The sequence below is a fragment of the Mesoplodon densirostris genome, chromosome 14 (genome assembly GCF_025265405.1).
Source record: "Mesoplodon densirostris isolate mMesDen1 chromosome 14, mMesDen1 primary haplotype, whole genome shotgun sequence".
NCBI classification, from domain to species: domain Eukaryota; kingdom Metazoa; phylum Chordata; class Mammalia; order Artiodactyla; family Ziphiidae; genus Mesoplodon; species Mesoplodon densirostris.
This window is the reverse complement of record NC_082674.1, coordinates 21055965-21081442: the sequence shown is the minus strand read 5'-3', so window position 1 is coordinate 21081442 and position 25478 is coordinate 21055965. Positions and strand designations below refer to the sequence as shown.

Sequence of the window (25478 nt, the reverse complement as noted above, 5' to 3'; positions counted from 1 at the left end):
AGCCTGTGGAATGTACGTGCAGGAGGAGAGGACAGTGGGGAGAGTGATGTTAACTGGTCCTTCAGCCCAGGTACCCTCCATCGTGTCCGTGGTCCTGGCTTATTGACCCAACATCTACTCCAATATTTAGGTTGTTGTTATTGTTCTCTTCTCAAACTCAGGACACTGTGCTTCTGATAGATTAACAAGACCCAGGGAGGCATGAACTTGACATTGATAAGCCTCCCTCCTCTTTCTCCTCCTCCCCACCCACAGGTCAACCCTTTCAGAGACCGAATCTGCAGAGTGTTCTCCCACAATGACGTGTTCTCCTTCAAGGGTGTGCTGGGCATGGCATCTGTGTTTAGCGAGCAGGCCTGCCCCAGCCTGAAGATTGAGTATGCCTTCCGCATTTACGGTGGGTGCTGTGGGGATTGAGTGGTGGGACAATTGCCATAGAATAAATACCGCAACTGGAATCCATCGACGTCAATGCATTGATGTGATGATGTTAACTGGGGTTTACTTGAGTATTTATGGGCACTATGCTTCTCAAGTGCTGTAGATTTTTTTTAACGGTTGAGGAGTACTACTGTCATGGATTGATGACTTCCCCTCCATGCCATCAGAGGCAAATGGAGTCATCGGTGTTGATATTTCATGACCGTAGTGTGGGCAGGCCAGAAAGAGAGAGAGAGAAAGAGAGGACTATATATGGGTATGAAGGAGTTATGTTTATTTTGAAGAAGTTAAGAGATTTAAACACTGAAACTAGTTCAGCCACTAAATAGCTAAGAAATCTTGGAAAAATCATTTTAATTTTTAGGGCCTCAGTTTCCTCATCTTAAAAATGAGGGGGTTGAGATCATCTCTGAGGTCCTATGACATTTTTTGTTTCTGATCTTGTCTGGGAGCCACAAGGCTCCGCTAAAGTTCTGCTCTTCAGTAGTTTCACAAACCCTTCCTCACGAACACTTAGCACATCCAGGATCCCTGAAATTCTCAAAAGGGACAAAAAGGAAAGAAACAAAGCCTTCAAACAGACCACATGCAAGGCTTCAAGCTCCTCATGACAAATCCTTGGCCCAAAGGACTTGTACATTAAGGTTTGTATAGTCTGGCATCTCACCTGCCTTCTTTTCCTGTCAGCTCCCCCTCTGCCTCCACATGGTGGACACCATCCTATTCCTGCCTCATCCAAGTGGAGTTGGATAGAATGGGATGGAGGGCTTTTAAACCAGATGGACCTATGAGAGCTCAGTGTTCCCATCTGTAAAAAGGGCTTAATGATATTTTTGTATCTGATATGTTCTCAAGCTTAGTATTCAGTAAACTCAAATGAAATCACAGGTTCCCCTGCTGAGAATAGCTGAGTAAGCTCCTATCATACTGTCACTTCTGCAGATAGCTACTATAAACTCTAAACAAAATATAAATATCAACTACCTGATGACACTAGAAAGCTACCAGAAGCAGAGTTGACACTTGAAAAAAGGAAATGGTACTGAATGATTCTCCCCCTTTTAGTTTTTTACTTTTTTAGCCTGAAGGTGAGCTTCAGTAAGTGGCATCATGGACTGATAGAAACCCTGATCTCTTTCTGACTTGAAGAATCAGAGAGTTTGGGGCACTTTTCCCCTCAAAAATGAAAAGAGGGGAGAGTCCATGAAAGAAATCCAGAAGAAGGGAGCCAAATTTTGTGTAAAAACTATGAACAAATCTCATTCTGACCTCTGAACCATATATACCAGGGCAGACTCAAAGCAACTCAGGTAAGGATAAAAGAACTGAATGGAGATTTGAGCTGCCACTGCATTTTAACAAGGTTCCTGTGTGACAGGGTTTGCAGTTTAAGTCCAATCAGTTGCCCAGTAGAATCAAAAATTCAGCACTCTTTGGAAGAATATAACAGAATCCAGAGTTTCCACATAGAGCATTTATAATGACTAAGATACAATCCAAAATTATTCAATATATTAAATTTTTTTAATGATTTATTCTCAAGAATGGGGACTGATTCCAACATCCCAGATGTTGGAATTAGCTGATAAGTATCTTTGAACAGTTATTATAATCATGCCCAATGTTGTAAGAGAAAATATGCTCCTGATGAATGGAAAGATAGGAATTCTCAGCAGGAAAATAGAAACTATAAGAAAGAATCAAATGGAAAATACAGAACTCAAAAATAAAATATCTGAAATAAAAATCTGCTGGTTGGGCTTAGCAGGAGAATCAAGATGACAGAGGAAAGAGTCAGTAAACCTGAAGGTAGAGATCAATAGAAATATAATCCAATCTGAAGAACACAGAGAAAAAAATATGAAGAGAAAAAAGGAACAGAGCCTGAGGGACATGCTGGACAACAGGAAGTTCTAACATATATTTAACTGGAGTCTCAGAAGGAGAGGAGAGAATCAACAGGGCAGAAAAGATATTTGAAGAAATAATGGCCCCAAATGTCCTAAATCTGATGACACACATTTACAATGAACATCAAGCAGGGTAAGTACAAGCGAAATCACATACCCAAATTCAGTTGGCTTAGTAGTCCCCACCCCCATCCACTAGTCTTCCTCCTTGTTTACCCCACGTATTTCTGGGAGTCCCCAGGGAGTTTCCAAGGTATTCAAGGAGTTCTGGTTCATGAGCTGTGCTACCCTCTGTCAGGCCTTCCACCACAGAGCACATGCTGTGCTACCTCTAGCCTCTTCTGTCTTCTGTCAGTACTGTTCTGGATGGAGCAGCTCTTCTGAGTGGAAAATGCTGGCCCAGGCTACGTGCTCTCTTCAGGTTGTAAGTAACAGGAATTTACCTGTGTAAAAGGCATCAGATGGGGGCTTCCTTGGTGACGCAGTGGATAAGAATCTGCCTGCCAATGCAGGGGACACGGGTTCAAGCCATGGTCCAGGAAGATCCCACATGCTGTGGAGCAACTAAGCCCATGCGCCACAACTACTGAGCCTGCGTTCTAGAGCCTGTGAGCCACAACTACTGAAGCCTGTGTGCCTAGAGCCCGTGCTCTGCAACAAGAGAAGCCACCGCAGTGAGAAGCCTGTGCACTGCAATGAAGAGTAGCCCCTGCTTGCCGCAACTAGAGAAAGCCCGCGTGCAGCAATGAAGACCCAACACAGCCAACAATAAATAAAATAAAATAAAATAAAATATTTTAAAGACAACAGATGAAGAGCAGCAGTACATTAGTTTTCCATCGCTGTGTAATAAATCACTACAAACTTAGTGGCTTTAGATGACACGTATTTATAATCTCACAGTATCTTGGGTTAAGAGTCTGGACACAACTTAGTCAGGTCCTTGCCTTAGCGTTTCACAAGGCTGCAGTCAAGGCTTTGGCTGGCCTGCATGCTCGCCTAGAGAATGCTTGATGGGGGATGAATCTACTTACAAGCTCACTCCAATTGTTGGCAGAATTCATTTCCTTGTGTCTACAGAACTTAGAGCCCTGACTTCTCTCTGGCTGTTGACTGGAGGCTGCCCTCAGTTTCCAGAGGGTGACCTGTGCTCCTCGTCACATGGACCTTCCAACATGGCCACTTGCTTCTTGAAAGACAACTGGGGAGTCTCTGGAGCCAGTCTGCTGGCAATATAACATATTGTAATCAGGAAATGACATCTCTGTTGCCAAATTCCATTGCTTAGAAGTAAGTGCCCACCCACACAAGAGGGGTATGTGGATTATACAGAAGCGTGAACGCCAAGAGGTGCAGATCATGGGGGGAGGAGGGCACTAGAGCTTGTTCACTATAAGCAGTGTGGAGCCCATGGTAGACGTGAAGCAGGCCTCCCGAGAGCCTGGGATGCAGCTGGAAAGTGGTCAGGAAGCGAGGTAGCTACTTTCTCCTTTTCTCTCTATTGCTGCCTGGTCTCTCATCTCTGCTTCTCTCTGCACACCTTCTCTTTCTGATGATCTGATTTTTATGCCTCTGTGCCTATGGGCCAAAGATGACCACCCTGGCCTCCTGGCCTTCGGGCTTCACTATGACTGACCAGCCACAAGCATCTCTGTTTCTCACTTCTGTTTTCTCAAGAGATGCTGATTGGCTCAGCCAAACCAGGGATCCAGCTGTCCCTAGGTTAGGGGACCAACCTTGTCCACTAAACCACAACCAAGAAGCAGAGTCACATAAATAAACATGGCTCCAGAGGCCAACCACGGGGGTGTGGAGATGCTGCTCAGAAATGGTAAAAAGTAGGCTGGGCAGTGCTTCCCTGGTGGCGCAGTGGTTGAGAGTCCACCTGCCAAAGCAGGGGACACGGGTTTGTGCCCCGGTCCGGGAGGATCCCACATGCCGCGGAGTGGCTGGGCCCGTGAGCCATGGCCGCTGGGCCTGCGCGTCCGGAGCCTGTGCTCTGCAGCGGGAGAGGCCACGACAGTGAGAGGCCCGTGTACCGCAAAAAAAAAAAAAAAAAAAGAGTAGGCTGGGCAGATGTTCCAAAAGATGTCTGCCTCAACTGTCTTTCCGTGGTTTCTAGAGCTAAACAAACAAAAGCACCCAAACCTTCAGGGAACTAGAAGAGTAGCAGGTTCTCTTGCTGTTCAAGACTCAGGAGCTCAATTGTGTTCAGCTCAGGATTGGGGAGAATATCCCTCCTCCTGAGAAGTCAGACAGGGTCCTCAGGTCACATCGAGGAGCAGACACTCCCTGTCCCCCACACTGTCCTTGTATCTTCCTCCCCGCCCTCTCTCCAGGGTCCCCTCGGGCTGTTTCCTTCCTCCTTGAGCTCAAGTACAAAAACAAAAAGCACAGAGCCTTCATGCAAATCAGCAGTGCAAATAGATGCCTAGGGACTCATAAACTCCAAGGCTTCATCAGCTAGACTCAGGCAAATCTGAATTCTCTTTGGTCTCGGAAGATTTGTTACCTCACAGAGCTGTCAGCAAGATTAGAGATGGGATGTGTGAATCTCTGAGCCTGGTGCCTGGCCCGCGATGGCTGCTCTATAAATTGAGGTGATAGTCGTAGCAGTGAAGGAAGAAGAGGAGGAACAAAAAGAAGGGTCAGGAGAAGGAGGAAGAAAGGAGAGGATGGTGCTGGTGATGGTCTTGATGATGGTTCTTAGCCAAAGTCTGAAGACCTAACTCAGTGTTTTAACCCCTCATTACACCAAGTGTGGCCTCTGCACCAGCAGCATCAACGTTGCCAGAGAGCTTGCTAGAAATGCAGAATTTCAGGTCTCACCTTCCACTTACTGAATCAGAATCTGCCTTTTAACAAGACCCCCAGGTGGTTCCTCTGCACCTTGTAGTTTCAGAAGCATGGCTCTAACCCACTGGTTCTCCCACATGGCTGTACACTGGGATTACCCCTGGAGTTTTTAAGGCCTATGGTTGCTTGGGTCCCAGCTGCAGAGATTTGATGTAATGGTGTTGGGTATGCCCTGGTTGGTGGGCTTTTCTAAAACTCTCTGGGTGATTCTTTTTTTTATACATATAAATTTATTTATTTTACTTATTTACTTCTGGCTGTGTTGGGTCTTTGTTGCTGCATGCAGGCTTTCTCTAGTTGCGGCGAGCGGGGGCTACTCTTCGTTGCGGTGTGTGGGTTTCTCATCGTGGTGGCTTCTCTTGTTGCAGAGCACAGGCTCTAGGCACACGGGCTTCAGTAGTTGCGGCACATGGGCTCAGTAATTGTGGCTTGAGGGCTCTAGAGCGCAGGCTCAGTAGTTGTGGCACACAGGCTTCATTGCTCCGTAGCATGTGGGATCTTCCCGGACCAGGGCTCGAACCCGTGTCCCCTGCATTGGCAAGCAGATTCTTAACCACTGCACCACCAGGGTGATTGTAAGGTGCAGCAGAGTTTGAGAACTACTGCTCTGACCTACTGTATCAGTTAGGATTGCACTTAATTATGTGTAAGAACATCCCTGTTTAAAAAAAAATCCTGGATTCAGGCAGTCCAGAGCTGAGGTAATGTCTCCAGGAAGTAACCAAGGGCCTGGCTCCTTCAAGCCTCTTAATCTCCCATCTTTAATGGGACTATTGTCCTCAGAGGCACAAGATATTTTCTGTGCCTACAGGCATCTCGTCATTCCAGGCAGGAAGAAAAAGGGACGTGAGAGGGGATAAGGACAAAATGGACGTTCAAAGCCACAGATGAAGTCTACTCTTCTTTTACAAACTTTCTTGGAGGCTCCACCCAGCAACTTTGGCCAGAACTTCATTGGCCAGAACTGTGTTACATGGTCACGCATAGCCACAAAGGAGACTGGAAGGCTGAGTATTTTAAGCTGGACATGGTGTCATCGTGAACAAGAATTGCAATCCTGTTAGGAAGAAGGAAGGCGTGAATGGCTCTCGGTCAAGTCCAGCAGGCCAGCCACACTGACCAGGACATACCTACTGGGCTCCAGTTTCTGCTTTGAGGGACCCTCCTGGCCTCCAGCTTATCGATCCCCCTCTCTCAGCACCTCTGGGGAGACTTTCTACCTGTCAGAGACCAGCATCCCAGCACTGCTTTCCTGCTCCAGTCAGCACGGCTTCCACCAGTTGTGAATTACCCTCAGGCAGGTGCCAGAGCACCAGCAGCGGATCTTCCCAGACCTTCCCAGGATCTGACACAGGGATGCGAGTGGCTGGGAGAGGCGAAGAGGCAACCTCAGTTCCCGTGGGAATAGTGGTGAAAGCCTGCCTTGCCTCACTCAATCAAATGAGCTAATTTTTGTGAAAGTACTTTGTAAATTGCAAGGAATAACATGACAGAGAGATTGGGATGAGGATGGTCAGAGGCTTTTGGGGGGACATGAAGGCTGAGCCCACCAGCTCTCTAATCTCCCTCGTTGCTGGGAAACAGCAAGAAGAAGACCCTCCTCTCCCCAGAGTGGCCGGACGCAGGTCATGAGGCTGCTGAGGCCACATGGACTGGCCAGTAGCCTAGAGCTCCCTGCCCCCAGCCCTTTCCCAGGCTGTTCTGCCCTTGCACCACCAAAGAAGGGGAACTGTCCAGGACTACATTTTACTCCAGCAAATTATTCTGTTTTCAGATGGCTTGGGACCAAAGCCATGTCGCTTTGCTGCAGTCTCTGCATATGGGAGCTGGGCCAGCAGGACTCCTGGGGACAATGCGGGGGCTCAGGGAGAGGCTGCAGAGCTTCTCATCAGCAGTGCAATGTCACTGCGGGGACCCACTCCCTCCAGTCCAGTGCTGGTCCCTCTGCATGCCCCCCACAACTGGATCTGATCCATTACCCATGGCGTGTCATAGCAGAGCTGTGCAGGGAGAGCTCAGGTGAACATCTTGGGCCTTAGCCTCCGGCCCCTGTGGCTGATCAACATCCAGCCAGGGGAGAGCCACCTGCTTAAGGGGTTCGGTGCTTAGTTGTACCTTCCACATCCATACCCGTCCTTGGGAAACAGAGACAAAAGTCTTGGCTCTACCGCAGAAGGATCCCATGACATCAGCAAATGCACTCCTCCACTCTGGGCCCAGCTAAAAATTGGACATTTTAGAGTTATGAGTGATTGAGGACATAGACTGACCCTAGAGTCAGACTTCCTGGGTTTCCTCTTGTTTTCATCACTTACCAATGTGTGACCTTGGGTAGTTCATTCATTCACTCACTCAACAAATATTCATTGAGCACCTGCTCTGTTCTAGGCACTCTTCTAGGAGCCAGGAATACAGTAGTGACCAAAAGATAAAACTTTCTGCCCTCGTGGAATTTATGTTCTGGTGGAGGGAAATAAACAAACTGACAAGTGAAACATATCGTGTATTAGGTAGTCTTTGGTGTTGGGAGAAAATGAAGCAGGGAAAGGGACAGGAAGTGTAATTTGAGACAGGTTCTGAGCAGTGCCCTGGGGGGAAGCTGGCATTGGAATAAAGACCCAAAGGAACTCTGGGGTGAGTGTGTTCCAGGAAGGGGGAACCACAGTGCAAAGGTCCTGAGGCAGGAGCGTGCCTGGCCCGACGGAGGAATGGCAAAGAGGCAGGGCAGGGTGGACCTCAGGGGTCACTGTCGGGACCGGGCTGTCCTCTGGCTGAGATGGGAGGCTGTGAAGGCTGAACGGGACCACTCTGGCTGCTGAGTGGAGAAGAGACCGAAGGGGGCAGACTGAGAACAGGGAAGCTGGTCAGGAGGCTGCTGCGGGGTCTTAGAGAGCTGTGATGGCGGCTGGACCAGGGTGGAGGCAGTGCAGTGAGGAGAAGACCTCAGGCGGGGTTTACTGCCTCTGGAGCTAGAGCTGGGAGGGGAGGAGACAGTCAAGGATGACTCCAACCTGATTGGCCAAGAGACCGGAAGGGTGGAGTTACCCATTCGCCAAGGGGTAGCTCTGAGCGCTGCAGGTTAGGGGCCAGGGCGGAGGGGGGCGTATCAGGAGTTGGGTTTGGACAGGTTGAGTTTAAGAGAACTGTTAGTCCTCCAGGTAGGGAGGGCAGGAACGCAGGTGGATATATGAGCCTGGAGTTCAGGGAGAAGCCCAGGCTGGAGACACAAATTTGGGATTCATCAGCATATTGATGAGGTAATAGGCTGAAATGAGATTAAGGAAGTAAACGTGGTTATTTAGTCTCTGTGTGTCTCAGTTTCTGCATCTGTGTCATGAGAATTAAATGCAGTGAAATACAAAGCACTTAGACCATAGCCTGGCACCTCTGTTTGTCATGGTGGTAATTATTGTACCCGCCTAAGTTGACTGCATTTACTACATGGCTGATGAGCGGTTCAGGGACTGTGTTGGGTGTCCCAGGGGAGGGCTGTCTAGAACGTCATCCTGACATTCAAGGCCCTTTGCAGTTTGGCTCACCTTCCAGACAACCCCTGACCTTCTCCCAAGCCTCCACTCCCCTCAAAACTAACTGATCACCTGACGTTGTTCTTTCTCTGCCACTGTCCCCAGTGACCCTGACCCTGACACCTCCTCCAATTGCCATTTCTGCAGTCCCAAGCCATTTAGTCCTCCTCTGATGCTTCTTCTTCCAAGAAGTCTTCCTCGTTCACACCCCCAACCCCAACTAGACAAGAACACACCCATCTGGAAATGCTTGGCGTCCTTGGGATGCCTGTTCCTCTCTTCCTGGAGCCAAGCCACTCGGGTACCTGACAGTCTCCCCTGCACCACAACCCAGCCTGGGAGCTCCTTGTCGGCAGGACCCAGCCTGGTGCATCTCTGTGCCTGATGCAGGGTGACAGGAGCAGGGACTTGTGCCCAGGTCCTCTGGCTCCAAAGCCAGGCTGCTTCCTACTCCTCCTTGCTACCCAACTCCTAGCCACCAAAACATATACTCACTTGTAAGTTCCAGGGTTGGGATTTCCACAGCATGATGGTAGATGTGGGACCCGGGGACCAGCCTAGCCAGGTCTGAATGCCAGGCCTTCCACTTCCTGGCTGTGTGGACAAAACAGAAAACCCTCTGTGCCTCAGTTTCCCTTTGGTAAAGTGAGACTCATAAAAAGTTAATTGTGAAGATTCAGTGACTTAAAACAGGTGAAGATCTCAGGAAAAGTCTGAGCAGGTAGTACAGACCTAACCAATGCCTATGATTATTATTATTATTATTAAGCACCACCTTTGCCTGCAGCCTGCCCTGCTGTTGCTGAGCCCCACCCCTTAGGCCTGCCCAGGTCTCCCTGAGTCCCAGGTTCTAGGCCCACCTGGTATAGTTGGGCTCTGCGGGGCCTCCCAGGGGCTGGTGGGAGTCTGTAGGTCCTGGCTGGTGCCATGGCCCCAGGACTCTTGGAGGCCGAGGAAGCCCCCTTCCTCTCACCCTTCCTCTCAGGCCCTGCCTCCTCTTTGCAGATTTTAATGAGAACGGCTTCATCGACGAGGAGGACCTGCAGAGGATCATCCTCCGACTGCTCAGCAGCGACGACGTGTCAGAGGACCTGCTGACCAACCTCACCAGCCACGTGTGTGCCCTGGGCTGCGGGACGGTGGCTGGCGTGGGCCCCGCTATCACCTGAAGCCTCTTGATGGCAGGCAGGGTGAGGGGCACTGAGGGATGGGTGCTCACTGGAAGCAACTACTCCCAATTTTCTGTCCTTCCTCCAGGATCGTGACTCCCTTCCTGGGTCTCCAGATCTGTAGCCCACCCCAAGGGGCCCTCCCAGCAACACTGCAGCCACTGCAGGCAGGTGGGCCAACAGCAGGTCAGCCTCAGATGCACACTTCACAACATCCCCTCTCCTACATTATTCCAGCACAATGCACAGATGTCCTAGAGTGACAGTCCAAAGTATAGCAGGACATGAAGACAACCATGCACCCATTTGTCCTAAGACCATGAGAACATTTTGGTCTGGATGGGAAGTAGGAGCAGATAAAACCATGAGGGCTCATCGCTGTCTCCCCACCCTGACTGAGCCCCATGCAGTGCAGAGCCCCTGCCTGTGACTGGGTGACAAGAGCAGGTGGGGGATGTCACCCTGTCCATCACCCCACATCCGTTCTCACTCTCAAGTTTGTCCTGGAGGCACCAAGAGGACTCTCCCCATGATGAGACCAGCCCACAAGGTCCCAGACAGCCATGCACATGACCTCATCTCTCTGCACCTCCGTGTCCTTGTCTGGGGCAGGGATAGAGCACCTGCCTCCCAGGGGACTCCAGGGATGCTAAGCACCCAGCGAGAGCTTGGCTTATGGTAGCACTCAGCATGTGGTGCTTGCACCCCACGCCTGTGCCCCCATCTCCCTTTCTGATTCTCTGTTCTCTGGCTCCTTCTGCACCCCTGTCCAGGTCCTGAATGAGTCAGATCTGGACAATGACAACATGCTGTCTTTCTGAGAGTTTGAACACGCGATGGCCAAATCTCCAGACTTCATGAAGTAAGGTGTTCTGGAGTGAGGAGGGGATGCCCAGCATAGTGGGGGACAAGAAGGCCCGCCCCCAGTCTCCCTCGGCCAATGGGACACCTTGGTCTTCCCAGTGAGGTCATGAGTTTCCAGGGCAATTCGCAGATTCTTTCAGAATCAGCAAAACCGGAGCTTCTGAGAAATGAGGTAACCTGGAAAGAGACAGGGAGTGGGGTTTCAAAAGGCAAAGGGGAGATTGCATTCCAGGCTTTGCAAACGACGTGGGTGGTCCAGACTTCAGGCGCGGTCCCTCTACAGCCAACGCAAAGCCCGCTGGGCTCCAGGACTGACCTGGGGAGTTGCCCTTGCCACTGTTGGTCCTGCTGCCCTGCCACCACAACCTCCAGTGGTCACTGGGAGATGGGGATTGGCATGGAAATGTGGGGGGGAGCGGCAGGGATGAAGATGCTGGTGATGGAGCTCAGGGAAGAGCTCAAGCATTTCCAAACCTTCCATCAGGCGGAAAGGGGCCTTAATGCTTGTTAGCTGTCCAAACTCCTTTGAGACAACTGGCCGTCTCCATACTGGCTGTATTTAACAGTCTTATTTGGGTCCTTCCAGTTGTGGGAAACATACCACCGCTGAAGGCAGCCCATTTCTTGAGGAACAGTCCTTTTAGGGCAATCTTCTCGCACTGAGCTGCATCTGTTTGCCTGTGTCTGCTACTCCTGGGCCCTATTCTGCCCTTGGTCTTCAGTCTAGGTGATTTTGGGAGCAAGGAAGAATGCCCACTCAAAATGGTTTAACAAACCATTCAAAAAAGAACAAAAACAGCTAGACCTCAGAGAGCACCTGGTCAGGGGCCCAGAGTCCCTGCCTCTGTCCTCAGCAACTCTGGATTTTGCTTTATGTGCAACCAGCAATCTCTGCTTTGTCAGACGTGAGGCCACATGTGGCCTCCACAGCGGTCAGGTTTATGTCTATTTGGCTCTGAATGACCCTCAGTGAATGCCCCTCAGCTCTGGCTCCAAGTTCTCAGAGAATCTGATTGGCCAGCTCCAGGCAGGTGTCCAGCCCTCTTCCAACTGCCTGGCCAGAGCAGAGGGCCCTCCGTTCCAACATGGTTGCCAGAGGGCTTAGCCTGGGCAGACTCTCTAAAAGAGGATCCACACTTGGACCACCCCCCTAACCGAGGTAATTCCTCTTCCTCCATAACAGCCCAGCACATGACTGGAGATGGAATCCTGTCTGCCTTGAGTTTTTTCTTTGAATCTCTCCCATTTCTTTCCACTGGTTCCAGCACCACAAGGTTCTGACAGCCTTTGCATTCTAGAGCTGCTCAAAGGAGGCTTTGAGTTGGCTTGGAAGAGCTGCAAACTGGCCACCACTCAGAGAAAGGGACACACGAGGTGTGAACCCAGAAATTAGAGGGGGCTTTACAACTGCAGGCTCGAGGTGGCTAATGGAATTCTTTCTTTCAGCTCCTTTCGGATTCACTACTGGGGATGCTGATGTGGCCTCAAATACCTGCTCTGGCGGCCTTGAGGGGGACCCCTGGAACTAGGAATTCAACCCCGTGCAGGCACCTGGGGAAATCTGATTAGAAGAATGACTTTGTCCCCATCCCTCCCTCACTTCTAGAATATTGTTTATTCAATAAAGCAGAAGAAAAGCCTTTCCCTTTTTCCATCAGTTCATCATTTTTTGAGTGCAGGGTCATATAGACATACTTTTTATTAAGAACTGCTCATTCCAAGGCTTAAGTTCGCCAGTGATGCCAAGACTGGGATGGCCAGTCCTTTTGAGGTCAACACATGTCCCAGCAGGGACCAGGCCAAATGGGATGAAATTCACCAGGAAAATACACGTCCTGCCCTCCCTTCCCTGGAGCCTCCGCCCAGCCTCTCTTCTCGCCTCTCGGGTGCAAGCTGTATGGAGCTACGCGTTGAGCAGTCTTTCCAATTGGCGCCTGGCTTCCCAAGACATCTTGGCCCCCCTCAGCACCCCTGCACCCTCGGGACGCGACAGTGTGTGACCAGCGATCAGGGTTTATTTGCTTTGCTATTCAGCCAAGCCCTGGAATGAATTTGGCCACCACAGGGGCTCTTTGGGGCCAAGCTGGTCTGGCACACAGGAGAGGCCCCTTAGGGGGTCTCTGAAAGCTGTCAGATGCCTACCTGATGGGCACATGTTTTTTCTTGTTTACACTGTCCTCAGGGGAGGAGGTGTCTAAATGCTGGCTCACAGGGGAAGGTCTATTTCACCCTCCCGTGTACTTGAACCTGCTGTGGTTGCCTTGCCTTTAGGGGGAATAAGAGCCCATTTCACCCATTTAGGGGAAATAAGAGCCCTTTCTTGATGGAGTCCCTTGATCAAATCCAGGAGGTTCTGGAATGTTGGAGAATTCCTATGGTGTGGGTACACACCTGACCCAAGGTTCCCATTCTAGATCCTCTCTCCAGAGGGGCTGCCTCCCGCATCCTGTGTCCTGTCCCGCAGACAGGAGGCCTCCCAGGAGGTAGGAAGCAGCGGCCTCCAGACCCTGAACCTCCCAGGCTACGTCCAGATGTGACCTAGGAACCCAGTGTCCACTCTGGCGTAAGGGTCCCTGATATACAGTGATGCCTTGAAGAGTGTCTTAGTCTCGGGTCCCTTACCTCTTGTCCCCTTCTAGAAACAGTCCCAGGGGTAGGTCCCAAATCAAACTGTCCCTGCCAGTCTGGGCAGAATGCCGAAAGTGGTTTCTTCTCTCAGGCACCACAGGGCCCTCCGGGATCTGCGTTATCCCCACCCCACATGGACCACAAGCAGAGTGCGTAGTGGAAATAGCAGAGCTTGGGTGTCAGAAAGGCCTAGGTTCGAATCCTGTCTGTGCCACTTCTCAGCTGCGTGAGTTTGGACAATTCTTTCCACCTCTGAGCCTTGGTGTCTTTATCAGTAAAGTGGGGGCAACACCGCCTCTCTCACAGGCTATTGTGTGAATGAAATGATGCTGAGCCGAGGCTCAAGTGGGAATTCCTTTGCATCTGACACCAGCGCAAGCATTCCAGGGTCACTGCACCCTCATTCTCAGACATGGCATGATGGGACTTCCTTGATTATCCCATTGGAAGCAGATGGGAGGCACTCTGTGCCTGAGTGACCTGCCACTGAGACTCAGGAGCCCTACAGCCCTCAGGGGAGAGGTGTGTGGGTCCAGCGGGGTGCTGACACCACCTTTTCTTGGCTCTAACACCTGGGGTGAGCATTCCACAGGCCCCTCAGACACCGTGCTGTGTGACCCTCAGTGCTGTCCTGCTGTGGCCAAGTGGTCCTGTGGCTCAGAGGAGAGGAGCGTGGGATGGTCACGGATAAAGATTTTATTCCAAAAGGCCAACCTGGTGATGCCGTGGCTCTCAGGCATCATGCTCTGAACTCAAAGCAGCAGTCCTACATCTGCTGTTCCTGTGGGGAGACCCTCTTCCCTGATGGGAATGTCTGGTAGGTCCTCAGGTTCTCAGGGGATACTCTTTTTTTTTGTGTGTGTGTGTGGTTCGCGGGCCTCTCACTGTCGTGGCCTCTCCCGTTGTGGAGCACAGGCTCCGGACGCGCAGGCCCAGCGGCCATGGCTCACGGGCCCAGCCGCTCCACGGCATGTGGGATCTTCCCAGACCGGGACATGAACCCGTGTCCCCTGCATCGGCAGGCAGACTCTCAACCACTGCGCCACCAGGGAAGCCCAGGGGATACTCTTAAAAGGTGCCACTTCTTCTTTGGGCCCAGAGGAGGCCTGGGGGTGAGGATGGAGCCAGTGTTATGCAGTGAACCAGATAGGGAAAAGGCCCATTTCCCAGCCAGTGCTGCTGCTGACCCTGCTGGCTGCTCGTCAGCTTGACATCTGGCAAGTCACCCTGCACTCGAGGTCAGAATGACTTGTGTTTGCACAGCAGTACAGTGCTTAAGAGCAATGACATAGGTGTCAAGAAGCTGGGGTGGATTCTGGCCCAATTCCTGCTAGAAGTGTACATGTAAAAATGGACTAATGTCGGTTCCTCCCTCCTAGCTCTGTTTTTAGGAGTAGACGCAGTAATGCGTCCAAAGCACTTAACATAATGCTGAACAAGGAGCAAACACTCAACAAGTGCTGTAAGAAATGTGCTGCTGCTACTGATGATGACGGTGACAGTGGTGATGGGGATGGTGATAATGACAGTGAGAGCAGTGGACCTCAGGGAAGGACAGGGACTTCCTCCAGGCCACAGAGATGATCAGGGTAAAGGCTGAGCGCAGACACCGACCCTCTTACTCCCAACCACCTAGTTGGTCCTCTGTGTTCGACGTGACCCTGTCAGCAGCAGCACAGGCTTCCAGGCAGTTTGGAGAAGGAACAGAGCTGGGCGTCCTGGGGTCCCACAGCTGCAGGAGATGCAGATCCTGCCTGGAGAGGTCTCAAGGGGAGACGTGTCCCCAGACAAGGCCCTGCACTGTCTCCAGGGATGGACTGACTCAGAGCCACCCCAAGGGTGGAGACGGCCAACCTAGAATCCTAGAGTTGGCGTTGGGAGATCTGGGTTCCCTCCAGTTCTGCCTTCAACCAGACTCGCCATGGCACAAGTTCCCGAGGCCATTGTGGAGTCTCAGTTTCCATATTTAGAAAATGGACCCATCTGTCCTGCACAGAAGAACCTATAGAGGATGTTAAATTGTATCTTTAAAAACCATTAAACTCTATGGAAAGGGTTGCTGCTTTATCAGGAACAACAATGGCAAGTCTCGGGGCTCTTGAGGCAAGCAATGGGTCAGCATAGAGTTGGAAACCCAAGACCTGCCCACTGACCTCCCGATGCCCCCTACTCCACAAGACACCTCGCAGCATAGACTTCTGATCTCCCTGCCTGGGTGGTAGGAGGGAGTGAGGAAACCACATGCCCGGATTATCTCACAGGACAGAGCTGGCCTTCCCCGGGAGAAGAAGCTCTCCCAGATGAAAGCAGCAAAGGGTGGACAGGGAGGACCTTTCACATTTGTTAGAGGGACAGTTGGACTTAATTGAAAAATATGTTCACGTCCCTAAAAGAACATTTTCTGAGTCTGGGCTGGGGCTGGGGAGACAGCCCTGCTTTGTGTAGTACCCTCTGGGTCCACCAGAGGGCAGACGCCCCTTGCTGCACCAGGGGCTGTGCTGGCGTTTGGACGAGTGTAGCTGCAAGGCTGCCATTGCAGGGGGAGAAGCCTGCAGACTCAGGCCAGCAAGGATTAGGGGGTTTGCTCCCAAACTCCCAGGGCATCTGAAAATGCTCTTCCTGATTCCGCCCATTCAGGTTCCTGGCATCCCTCCTGAGGCTGCTGAAACCCTGACCCTCTTGCTCTGTAACTGTCGCCCTGTGCATTGTGGGGTAAAGTCTTAACTCATTTCTCAGTCTGGGGGCCTGCATGCCTGGCAAAAGCAGGTGCCCTATGGCGGTGTGTTGAATGTATGGATGAGGGGAGGGCAGGCACTCACAGGTAGGTGGGGATGGGGTATCACTCCCACTCCCTCACAGGCAGCACGAAGTAGGGGACCCGGGGCACCATGCCCGTCTTGTCTTGATAGTACTCCCGATGCTGCTGTGTCATCTACAGCTCAACCAAGGAAGAGATGACAGGTCGTAAGTGTGCAGGAGTGACGTGGGGCACCTGCAGCCCCTGACTGGCTGTACCTGGGCAGGGGGGTGGGGGCCGTCTCCCCTAATGCCCTCAGAGAAGAGTCCCCAGCTAGGTGTCCTCCTGAGCCTCAGCTCCTGTCACCACACCAGCTTTGCTAGGGCAAGTAAACAAGGCAGGGGACCAGCAGAGAGAGGTAGGGTATGTGAAGCCCAGCTCGGTAGGTGGCACAGGTAAGCTGTGTGTGTGTGTGTGTGTGTGTGTGTGTGTGTGTGTGTGTGTCCCTTTGGGTGCCACCTGCTAGAAGCACAAGAGCTCGGCCGAGCGGCTACTGTCCAGGTTGAAGTGGGTGCAGCTGGGGGCGTGCAGCCAGCGGTCACTCAGCACTTGGTTGAGGTATGGGGACAAGATGGTCGGGAAGTGGCCGCCTTTGCTGAAGGGAGTGTGGCTCTTCTCCAGGGCTGCGTTGTGCTGCTCCTAGAAGTACTTGAGCGTGGTGGTGTCATAGGGGGAGCCGAAGGAGAAGGCCACGCCAGGAACATGGCCTTGGTACCTGAGAGAGCCGGTGGGGGTGGGGGTGGGGGTGGGGGGAGAGATGGGTGGAGAGCTGCAGGCCAGTTCCGAGAGACGCCCTTCAAGATTGCGGGCAAGGTCAGCGGCCCCGCTGGTCACCTCCGGGCCTTGAGAGGCTTCCTAAGGTACACGGCCCAGCTCGAGCCTCTGGGGAAGGACAAGTGAAAGAGGCTCTAGGCCTCTGCCTCCCCACAGAGGTCATCTCTCCAGACCAGAGGCTCACACAGGGGCCAGGACACCTGGGTTCCAGTCCTGACCCCCTCAGCGAGGCTGCAGGCAAATCACTCTCCCTCGATGGCCCTCCATTGAAGGAGGCGTTGGCCTGAAGATGCGGAGGCCTCCTGCAGCTGTGACGTTCTGCGGTTATCCCATGAAGGGTCATGGGCCATGCGATGAGTGTCAAGTTTGGTGTAGCCTCGCTTCCGGCACCACAGCCTCACAAGGTGCCACCCAGCTTTTCCTAGATTGCAAAATTCCACACTTGGCCTTGCTGCTTTCTACAACCCTTTCTCTTCCTTTATTTCCAAATGTCTCCAAGGAATCCTCTATACCACTTTCTGCCTTCATTTCTTCTATTCCTATGCTTTCCTTCTGACCCGTCACTTGAACGTGTGTTTGTGCTTTTTCATGAAGGTCATATAAGATCATCCAGTCGCCAAATCCAACATCCTTGGCCCACACTCCCTCTCTGCAACTTTCGCACGGATGAAGAAACTCATTTGGAAGAAGCATCACCTAAGATAAAGAGGCAGAGTCCCTAAAAGTCCTTTGTGCTGTGCATGAACTGTCATAAAAAGAGCAGTGCCATCAAGAAGTCAAAGACAAGCGGTTGGGAGGTGCTTCCTCCTTCATCGCGATGAGTCGTCCCGTGTGGAGGGAACTGTCCACCAGCCGTCTCCAGCCCTCACTTGCTTTTCCACATTAGAAGTGGAGGAGCATCTACCTGGGGTGGGGGGTGAAGCCCACTCTCCCTCCCTCCTTGGCTTGGAAGCAAGGAAGCCCACCCTGCTCCTCCATGCCCTGTTTTGGGGGACCCACTCTGCCTTTCAGGAGGAAAGCCTGCCCCAGCCCAGCCTGGCTATCTCATCCGGGTTCAGCGTCAGCCCCATTCTCCAGCGCCAGCTTTCCCTCTTTTATCTTCTTTCTCAAGTGGTTCAGAGCGCAGGGGATGAAAGAGGTGCCGGTCACCAGCTGTTGCCAAACTCCAGCACAGAGAAAATGAAGCAACAGAATGAAAACTAAAGAAACAACCGTCTACAGCCCTCTGCAGAGAAAAGAGCATGAACCAAGAATATCGAACTGGCCAGTCATCCAGGTATAAAGGCAGCTGTATGAAAGAACTCAGGAAATAAAGCACCCAAAGCTCTTCTTGAAAGCAGTGCTCAATGATGAAATCCTGCCAACTAAGAGATGATTCAAAAGAAAAAAATACTCAGGAATGTAGAACCTCTGTAAGAATGACAGGTGGTTACTTCACATCTATTTAAGTGCAGAGAACCAGGAACAGCTACTAGGGGAAGGCTGGCTGCAGAATAGAATGTAAATGTTATAAAACCTGTCAAAGGAAAAAATAATTTTAGCAACAAAAGTTGGGGGGTGGGTGGAGGGGAGATGGGCGTGCACTTAGAATTTCTAAAGCATAGTCAACCCGTGGCATCTAAAATCAAAACACGTTGGTGAAAATAACACAATGTAATTACTCTAACCCCTTAACGGTGCTTATTCTCTCTCCCTCAGAGAGAACTTCTGGAAATGCAGATCTTTTATGATGAATTAGCATTTATCTAAAATCTGTTCTTCCATTTTACTTCAGTATCTTTCTCTTCAGTTAAGTCTGAGTAACATTAAATTTCATGCTTTTCATTTTAAAATAGTAAGTATGGTAAGATCATAGTTTTATAAAGTTGCTCGCTTATCTTTCTATCCATCGATCCATCCACCCATCCATTTAGCCTTTTACCTGAATATACACGTAAAAAGAAACCTAAAATGATGTTTAGGTTAATTCTAGGTGTTTGGATTTGGGGTGATCTGTTGCGTTCTTCTTTACCTGCACAGGTAATACTTTTTAAGAGAGTCAGATGGCATTAAGAGTTACTTTATTGGGAACCCACTGTGTGCCGGTGCGATGCTAGGTGTCGAGAATACAAAAGCCTGCATCGCTCAGCCCTCCTTCCTCCTGCCTCCCCCTCATTCGGTGTTTATTGCGTCCTGGTGTGTGTGTGCAGGAATGGTGCTGGCGGTCAAGGCTCTAATGCTATTAAACGCAAGGAGGGAAGGCCCATTCCCCTGAAGGTCGGGTGGGGAGAGTACTGGTGGAGCTCCATGAAGGGGTCTCCATCGGGGGAGGCTTTGAGGAAAACCTCGGCATGGAGGAGGACGGACTGGAGCCTGGCTCTCTTCCCCTGCTCATCTTCTAGGCGCTGGTGTTGCCCCAGGGTCCTCTTCTCTCTTCAGGGACCCACTCCCTCTGGGAGAGCTCGTCCACGTTAGACTTCCAACACCGAGGACACCCAGATCGGTGTCTCCAGCTCCGACCCTCCTCCCGGCTACAGATCCACACACCCAGCTGCCCACCGAGGGCCTGCCCGGGGCCCCTAGACTCAGCACAACTGAAGACAGCCTGCTGCTCCTCCTGGCCATGTCCGTCCTGGCTATACCACCATCTCACCTACCGGAAACCGGGCATCACCCTGCCAACCGTCACATCCAACCTCTCCCTACGTCCTGCTTTTGCTCGCTCCTTAGTGACTTTCCCACTGCCCTCCTCCATCCCATGGCTACCAGCCCTCCTCTTGCTCACCTGGACAGCCTCAGATCTCCTAGCTAGTCCCCTGGACCAAGTGTCACCCCTGCAGCCTGTCGTCCACACTGATGCCAGAGTGACCTTTCATCATCTGATCACCGTGACTCACCTCTCTTTTCACTTCCGCACGGGCGCCCTATGCCCCAGAAGTGTTACTCACATCCCTGGGGCCCCACGTGCTCTCGAAGCCTTCACACACGTTTCCTCCACCTGCATCTCCTCCTGCCTCCTGGGGCATCTCGCCCTCACTCACAGAGCCAGGCTCCCTGTCGCCTCCCCTGGCCACCCACCCTCTGCCCAGCATCTCTGCCTCACGGCAGGATTACGATCCTTCATCGACACCAAGATCCACATTAGCTCAGCTCCTCTGCTAATGAGTGTTCTCTTTTATCCTCAAAACCTACACAGCCCCTGACACATGACAAGTGCTCAGTAATGTTCACTGAAGGAGGCCGAAGTCCAGAAGCCGGGGGCACCATTTCCTGGAACGCTGGGCTCCCGTGTGCCGAGCACACCGGCCCAGAGAGTCCCACCCACAGGGGCGTCTGCGCACCTCAAAGAAAGGAGCTCTGGAAAAGTGACATGGCATCGTGATTCTTGCCTTTGCCACCCCCAGGCTCTCTGCCACACTCCTTCTCTGCTCCCTGCTTTCCCACCTTCTCTGAATGCCAAGATATCTGCATCCCAATAGAAGAGAAGCCCTCTCCTCCGCAATCCTCCTAAGGTTCTGCGTGGGTTCTGGATTCCATTCAGTCCCTCTTGCTGTGGGTGGGGGCCCGTGCACATGCGCGCGCGCGTCTGTGCGCACGCGCGTGCCCATGCACATGGTCATATTTATTTAGCCCTCGGAGGGCACACCTTGACTAGTAGGTCTATGTCCCTGTACGCACTTGCATTTGCGAGCTGTGAGCATGACCATGCGGTTCCATGGTAGAGCCCCGTTTTTGTTGGGCGTGTGGCACGCCATGGTGGAGAGGACAGAGGGTAACGGCATGTGTCACGATGGGGCACCGAATGGTCCCTACGGACACTCACACCTCCTCCTCGACCCCTTCATCCATCCCTGCCCCTCACCCACCTGCGCACCACACAAGCTTGGAGAAGGTGCTCAGCCCGGTCCACAGTCAAAGCCCCCTGTGGTTACTGTGCACACAGGGAGCCATCCCTCCCCGCCTCTTAATAGCACTGCTTGGTCCCCCAGATAACATTCAAATTAATTACCCTTCACCATCAGGGATGCCCTGAGCAGTTTATTAACTAATTAACTTGTTACTGTTCAGCCTGTTCTCATTCCAAGAGCACCCTCGTCTCCACACACTTCCGTCTGAGTTCGGTTCTGATCAGATCCCTCCCTTGGGCAGCAACCTTCAAGGGCTCCCCATCACCTGGGAAATTAAGAACAAACTGGGCCAGGTGCTCAAGGCCCTGCTTGACGTGGGTCCCTGTGAGAGGTCTTTCCAGTCTTATCATCCACTTCCGTGTCCCAGCGTAACTGAGCAGGACCCTATGGGGCTTTCCAGGGACAGAATTCCCAACCGTGTCCTCCGCCTGCTTCTTGTCTGTAGAAAAACTTCAGCCTCCTAGGCCTTCCCAGAGTTCCAAAGAATAAATTTAATCAGAGACGTGAGAAAATGCAGAAAGGAAGGAAAACAGTCAAGCAAGACAAAATAATAATAGTTCAGCCATTAAACAAAGTCAAGGACCTCTAGTTCCTCCGCAAGGACCATAGATAATATTCTGAGCCATGTCCTTTGAGCCATTTTGCAGATACTGACCCCACCAGGCGGAAGAAGTTAATTGTATGCTGCCTGCAAGGATGTAGAACCCAGACTGGTTGGAACCAGAAGGTTGATGATGGTAACTCCTGATGACCTCACCACCAACCAATCAGAAGAATGTCCACGAGCTGATCATACACCCCACAAACCCCCTCCCTCACCCTATCTTTAAAAACCTTTGCCTGAAAGCCTTTGGGGAGTTGGGGGCTTTTGAGCACTAGCTACTTGGACTCCTTTCTTGGTGCCCTGCAATAAACGCGGCACTTTCCTTCACAGCAACCCAGGTCAATGGATTGGTTTTACTGTGTTCAGGCAAGCAGACCCAAGTTTGGTTCGGTAACACCAGCTTTGCCACTCGGAGCAAATAGGCCATTTGTTGCTTTCAAAACATATTCTGCTGGTACCTCCTCCCCACGCCTTTCCCCATGTCATCCCCTCCATCCAGAAGATGCTTCCTCCTTTCCCCAAATTGTGATCCTCTCCATCCTTCAAGGTACGTTTCATACCCCCCCTTTCCAATCGAGCCTCTTCCGACGCCCCCATAGACCACGCCTGTCCCTGCCATTGAGCTGTCTTTGATCTTTGTGCCTCTCTTATGTCTCAATTCACATTCTGCTGTGTTGTAATTACCTGGGCCCTAGTATATTCTTCCTTTCTGAACTGTCAACTCCATGGGGAGAGAGGGCTGAGTTCTACTCATACTTGCATCCCTAGCACCCAGTAGATGCTCTGTAAGTATTTACTGAATTGAACTGAAAAATGGGAGCACATCTCTATGGGCTTATGATTCTTCTGCCAAGAAGGAGGGTCCCTGTTACAAAGCCCAGGTTGCCGGAGCCCCCCATCCCCCGTTCTTAGGAAGTCTCCCCAGTTCCTCAGGGCTGTGTGAGTGGCATCAGGTAGTTATGTGGGCATTTGGGCCTCCTACCTCCTCCTGGGCAGACGGCCTTTGTTTTGTCCCCCAGGATGCACGGGCAGGTCAAGTGTTTGGACTGGGAGCCCGGTGAGGTGTGGTGGGAGGCAGAGCGCAAAGGGATGGGTCCCACCTAGATCTGACCTGCGGGCAGGAAGCACAGAGTCTCACTGAGCCAGTCTCATCCCTCCAAAAGCCTTACAACCCCAGGATCTCTGACCCGAGAGCTCCCTGCTCACTGCAGGGAGGGCACATGGGCCAGAAAGTGGCAAAATGTCTGAGGGCTGTACTGCCCAGAGCGGCAAGGGAGCAGGTGGGGCATCCTTCTCTGAGGACCAGCATCTCGTTCCCCTCAGTACCCAGAATCAGGCCTTGAACACTGTAGAGATCTAACTGATGATAACTGCTAGCAGTTGGGGAGAGTAGGGTGTTGAAGTCACAGAGACCTCGCTGGGCAACCTGATGAAAGGCCTTGGGCAGTTTTGCATCTGGGTTGACAACTGGGTTGTTGTGAAGATTTTTTTTTTTTTTTAAGTTTGTAAAAAGCCCAGCTCAGTGCCTGGCATATAATAGGTGCTTATACATGGGGGTTCACAGTGCTACTACAGGGAATCAGGGACCTGGTATGAGCCCAGCTCTTCCATCAACAGCCTGAGGCTCAGGCAAGTCCCCATCCCCCAGACCTCAGTGACCACGTCTGGAATGGGAGGGGGTGGGGGGGCTGGACTGCCTAGTTTCCGAGGTCGTCACCACTGCAAGTATTTCTGCCTCTATGAGTAAAACTGGTAAGGAGGACGATCTGAGTGTCGGAAGAGACTGGTTGCACTTTAAATCCTGTGATTCATCTTCGAAAAGACATACAAAATAATCATTACCCAACTGTGGCAGGGAATCTTGGATTCTTTCATTACGTTAACAAAGTTGCCAAATAAGGTAGCATTTAGACACATAAGACAACTCAATTCATTCCTTGTTGATGAGAATCTTTAAGGAGAGCACATCCCTCCCAGAAAGATCCAGCCAAGAAAGTAACACATACAGGCTCAGCTGCTCAAACTAGCCCATCCATGCTTGGAATCTTATTTATGATTCACTTATTATCATAATTTCTAGATCAGTCAGAGGTCAGGGCACTCAAGGGAACTGCAGACGAGTGGCGTGGATAGAGAAGTATCCTGGGATTGCTTCTGAAACATGCAGCTTCCCTCCCCGCAACCTGGGTCAGAGTGGGGAGTCGTGGGGGAGGGTTAGGTTCCAGTGGAGACTGTGGTGGGCTTAAGACAAAAATATAGCAATGTATGAAATCAAATTTCATGATAAACACCCAGAGTGTGGTGTAAACACCACTATCCAAGGCTGCAGAGATGGTTTTGAACTAAACCTTATGTATTTACACCAGACTGGGAACCCCTCCAGGGCAGCCCCCGACTTGTTTGTCTTAACCCAACACCTGGCCCATCTCAAGCACTCAACACATCTTTATCAAAGGAATGCCTAAACAATTGAAATAATTAATAGGAAAATCCTTAGTCATCTTCTCTAACACATTTGGCTTGACTTCAGGAAACAACTGTGACCTGGTAAATCAGCTTTGTCTGATGGGAACCGAAGCAGCTTTTGAGCTCTCTAAGGCCCAGGAAAGGCCCTGTCCACAAAGGGGCTGGATTAAAGCTGCAGAACCTGCCCCTACTTACTGTACTACCTCTGTGTGCAGAAATTATTTTAATATCACAGCTCCTCTATGTCAGCCTTATTCTGCTTCAAGACAACCCAAACGTCACACAAAATATACACTGAGACCTTTGCTTTGTTTTGCAGTCTGTTTAGTTTGCAGAAGACAGCACGTGTCTTTCCACCCACGTGGAGATCCTGCCTGCAGAACTCTCAAGACATTAATTTCATTCATTCTTTCAATACAGATGTGCAGGTGCTGTGTAGGCGGCTTCTCAGAATCCAGCCCCCATCCTCAATGGTTGTGTTGACTGGTGGAAGAGAGGAGACAATCTCACACCCTGGAAGAGGAGGTTGGGAGTGGAAATCTCAGACACTTTGAGAAAAAGGACCAAAGAATGGAAGGGAGCGGTCAGACTTGCACCTTAGCTGTCTGGAGTGTGAAAACATCCAGAGAAAGGAAAAGCAGGTTTTGCCTTGCATCCGAAAATGCTAAAGGCAGGGCAGGTCTGGGGGCTTGGGAAGCTTTCAAAGGCAACATTCTGTGAGGATTAAGTGAGGTCAGTGGGAGAACGGAGGAGGCGATCCGGTGGGTAGCGCACACCACGAAACGTTGCTGCCGGTCCTGCCTTGTCAGATTCTTCGAGCCCCGCTCCCGGGTGCCCACCCGGTCGCCTTCGCTCCTACAACCAGCAGGTAATTTCTGTTGCGGGAATCCTGCGCGCCCGCACTGTGGTGGGGGTCGAAGAGCCCGCGCCCTTCTCGAGGACTCCTCACCCTATCGCTCCTGCCCGGCGTCTCCGAACTCCAACCCCACACGTCGTCTCCCCCGCCTTCCCCTGACCCGGACCCCAACCACGGTTATCCCGGCCCGGCGGGCTCCGCGCTCGCTGGGTACCGACTTCCTACCGAAGGGGACCTGGAGAGCCCCCGCCACGCCCAGCCACTGCCTGCTCTGAGAGCGCAGACCCCTGGGGAGGCCACCCCGCCAGGTGAAAGCTTGGCGCCCCGGGGTCCTTCAGCCCCCAAAGGGCGGAGTTTCGAGGCCGGTGGAGGGAGGAGGGGAGAGACCGTCCGCAGGGGCTCTGACCCCCAGGTTCAGGCGGGGCCTGGTGTGCGGCGGTCTTACCCGGGTATGAGGCCGGGGGGCACGTAGGCGGCGTTGAACTCGGTCAGTAGGGTGCCCGCGCCGCGGGAGGCCATGATGGGGGCGGCGAGCGCGCAGCGAGCCCGGGCGCTCTGGCCACACGGTCGACAGCACGGGTTACCCGGCAACCGTGCGCCTGGCAACGCCAGTGGCGCTGCGCCGCCGCCGCGGCGTTCCCGGGCCCCGCACCCCGCTCGCCGTCCACTTCTAGGAGCAGCCAGGCGGGGTGCGTCCGC

At 52.0% G+C, this 25478-nt stretch overlaps 2 protein-coding genes across 2 annotated transcripts in view; one reads left to right on the top strand and one right to left on the bottom strand.

Moving 5' to 3' along the window:
- CIB4 (calcium and integrin binding family member 4) overlaps nt 1-10724 on the top strand; it is a 47230-nt gene extending 36506 nt beyond the window's left edge. The window contains exons 4-6 of the mRNA XM_060117856.1: nt 256-397; nt 9740-9849; nt 10677-10724. Of these exons, the coding sequence (XP_059973839.1) occupies nt 256-397; nt 9740-9849; nt 10677-10724 (300 nt within the window). The remainder of the gene's footprint in view (nt 1-255; nt 398-9739; nt 9850-10676) is intronic.
- A 3410-nt stretch (nt 10725-14134) lies between these two features.
- On the bottom strand, nt 14135-25341 carry CIMIP2C (ciliary microtubule inner protein 2C). Its single transcript, XM_060116925.1, is given in 5 exon segments — nt 14135-14240; nt 14451-14501; nt 16215-16327; nt 16652-16907; nt 25225-25341. Coding segments are annotated over 5 exon segments (600 nt in total). The 5' UTR covers nt 25299-25341.
- Nucleotides 25342-25478: the final 137 nt, after the last annotated feature.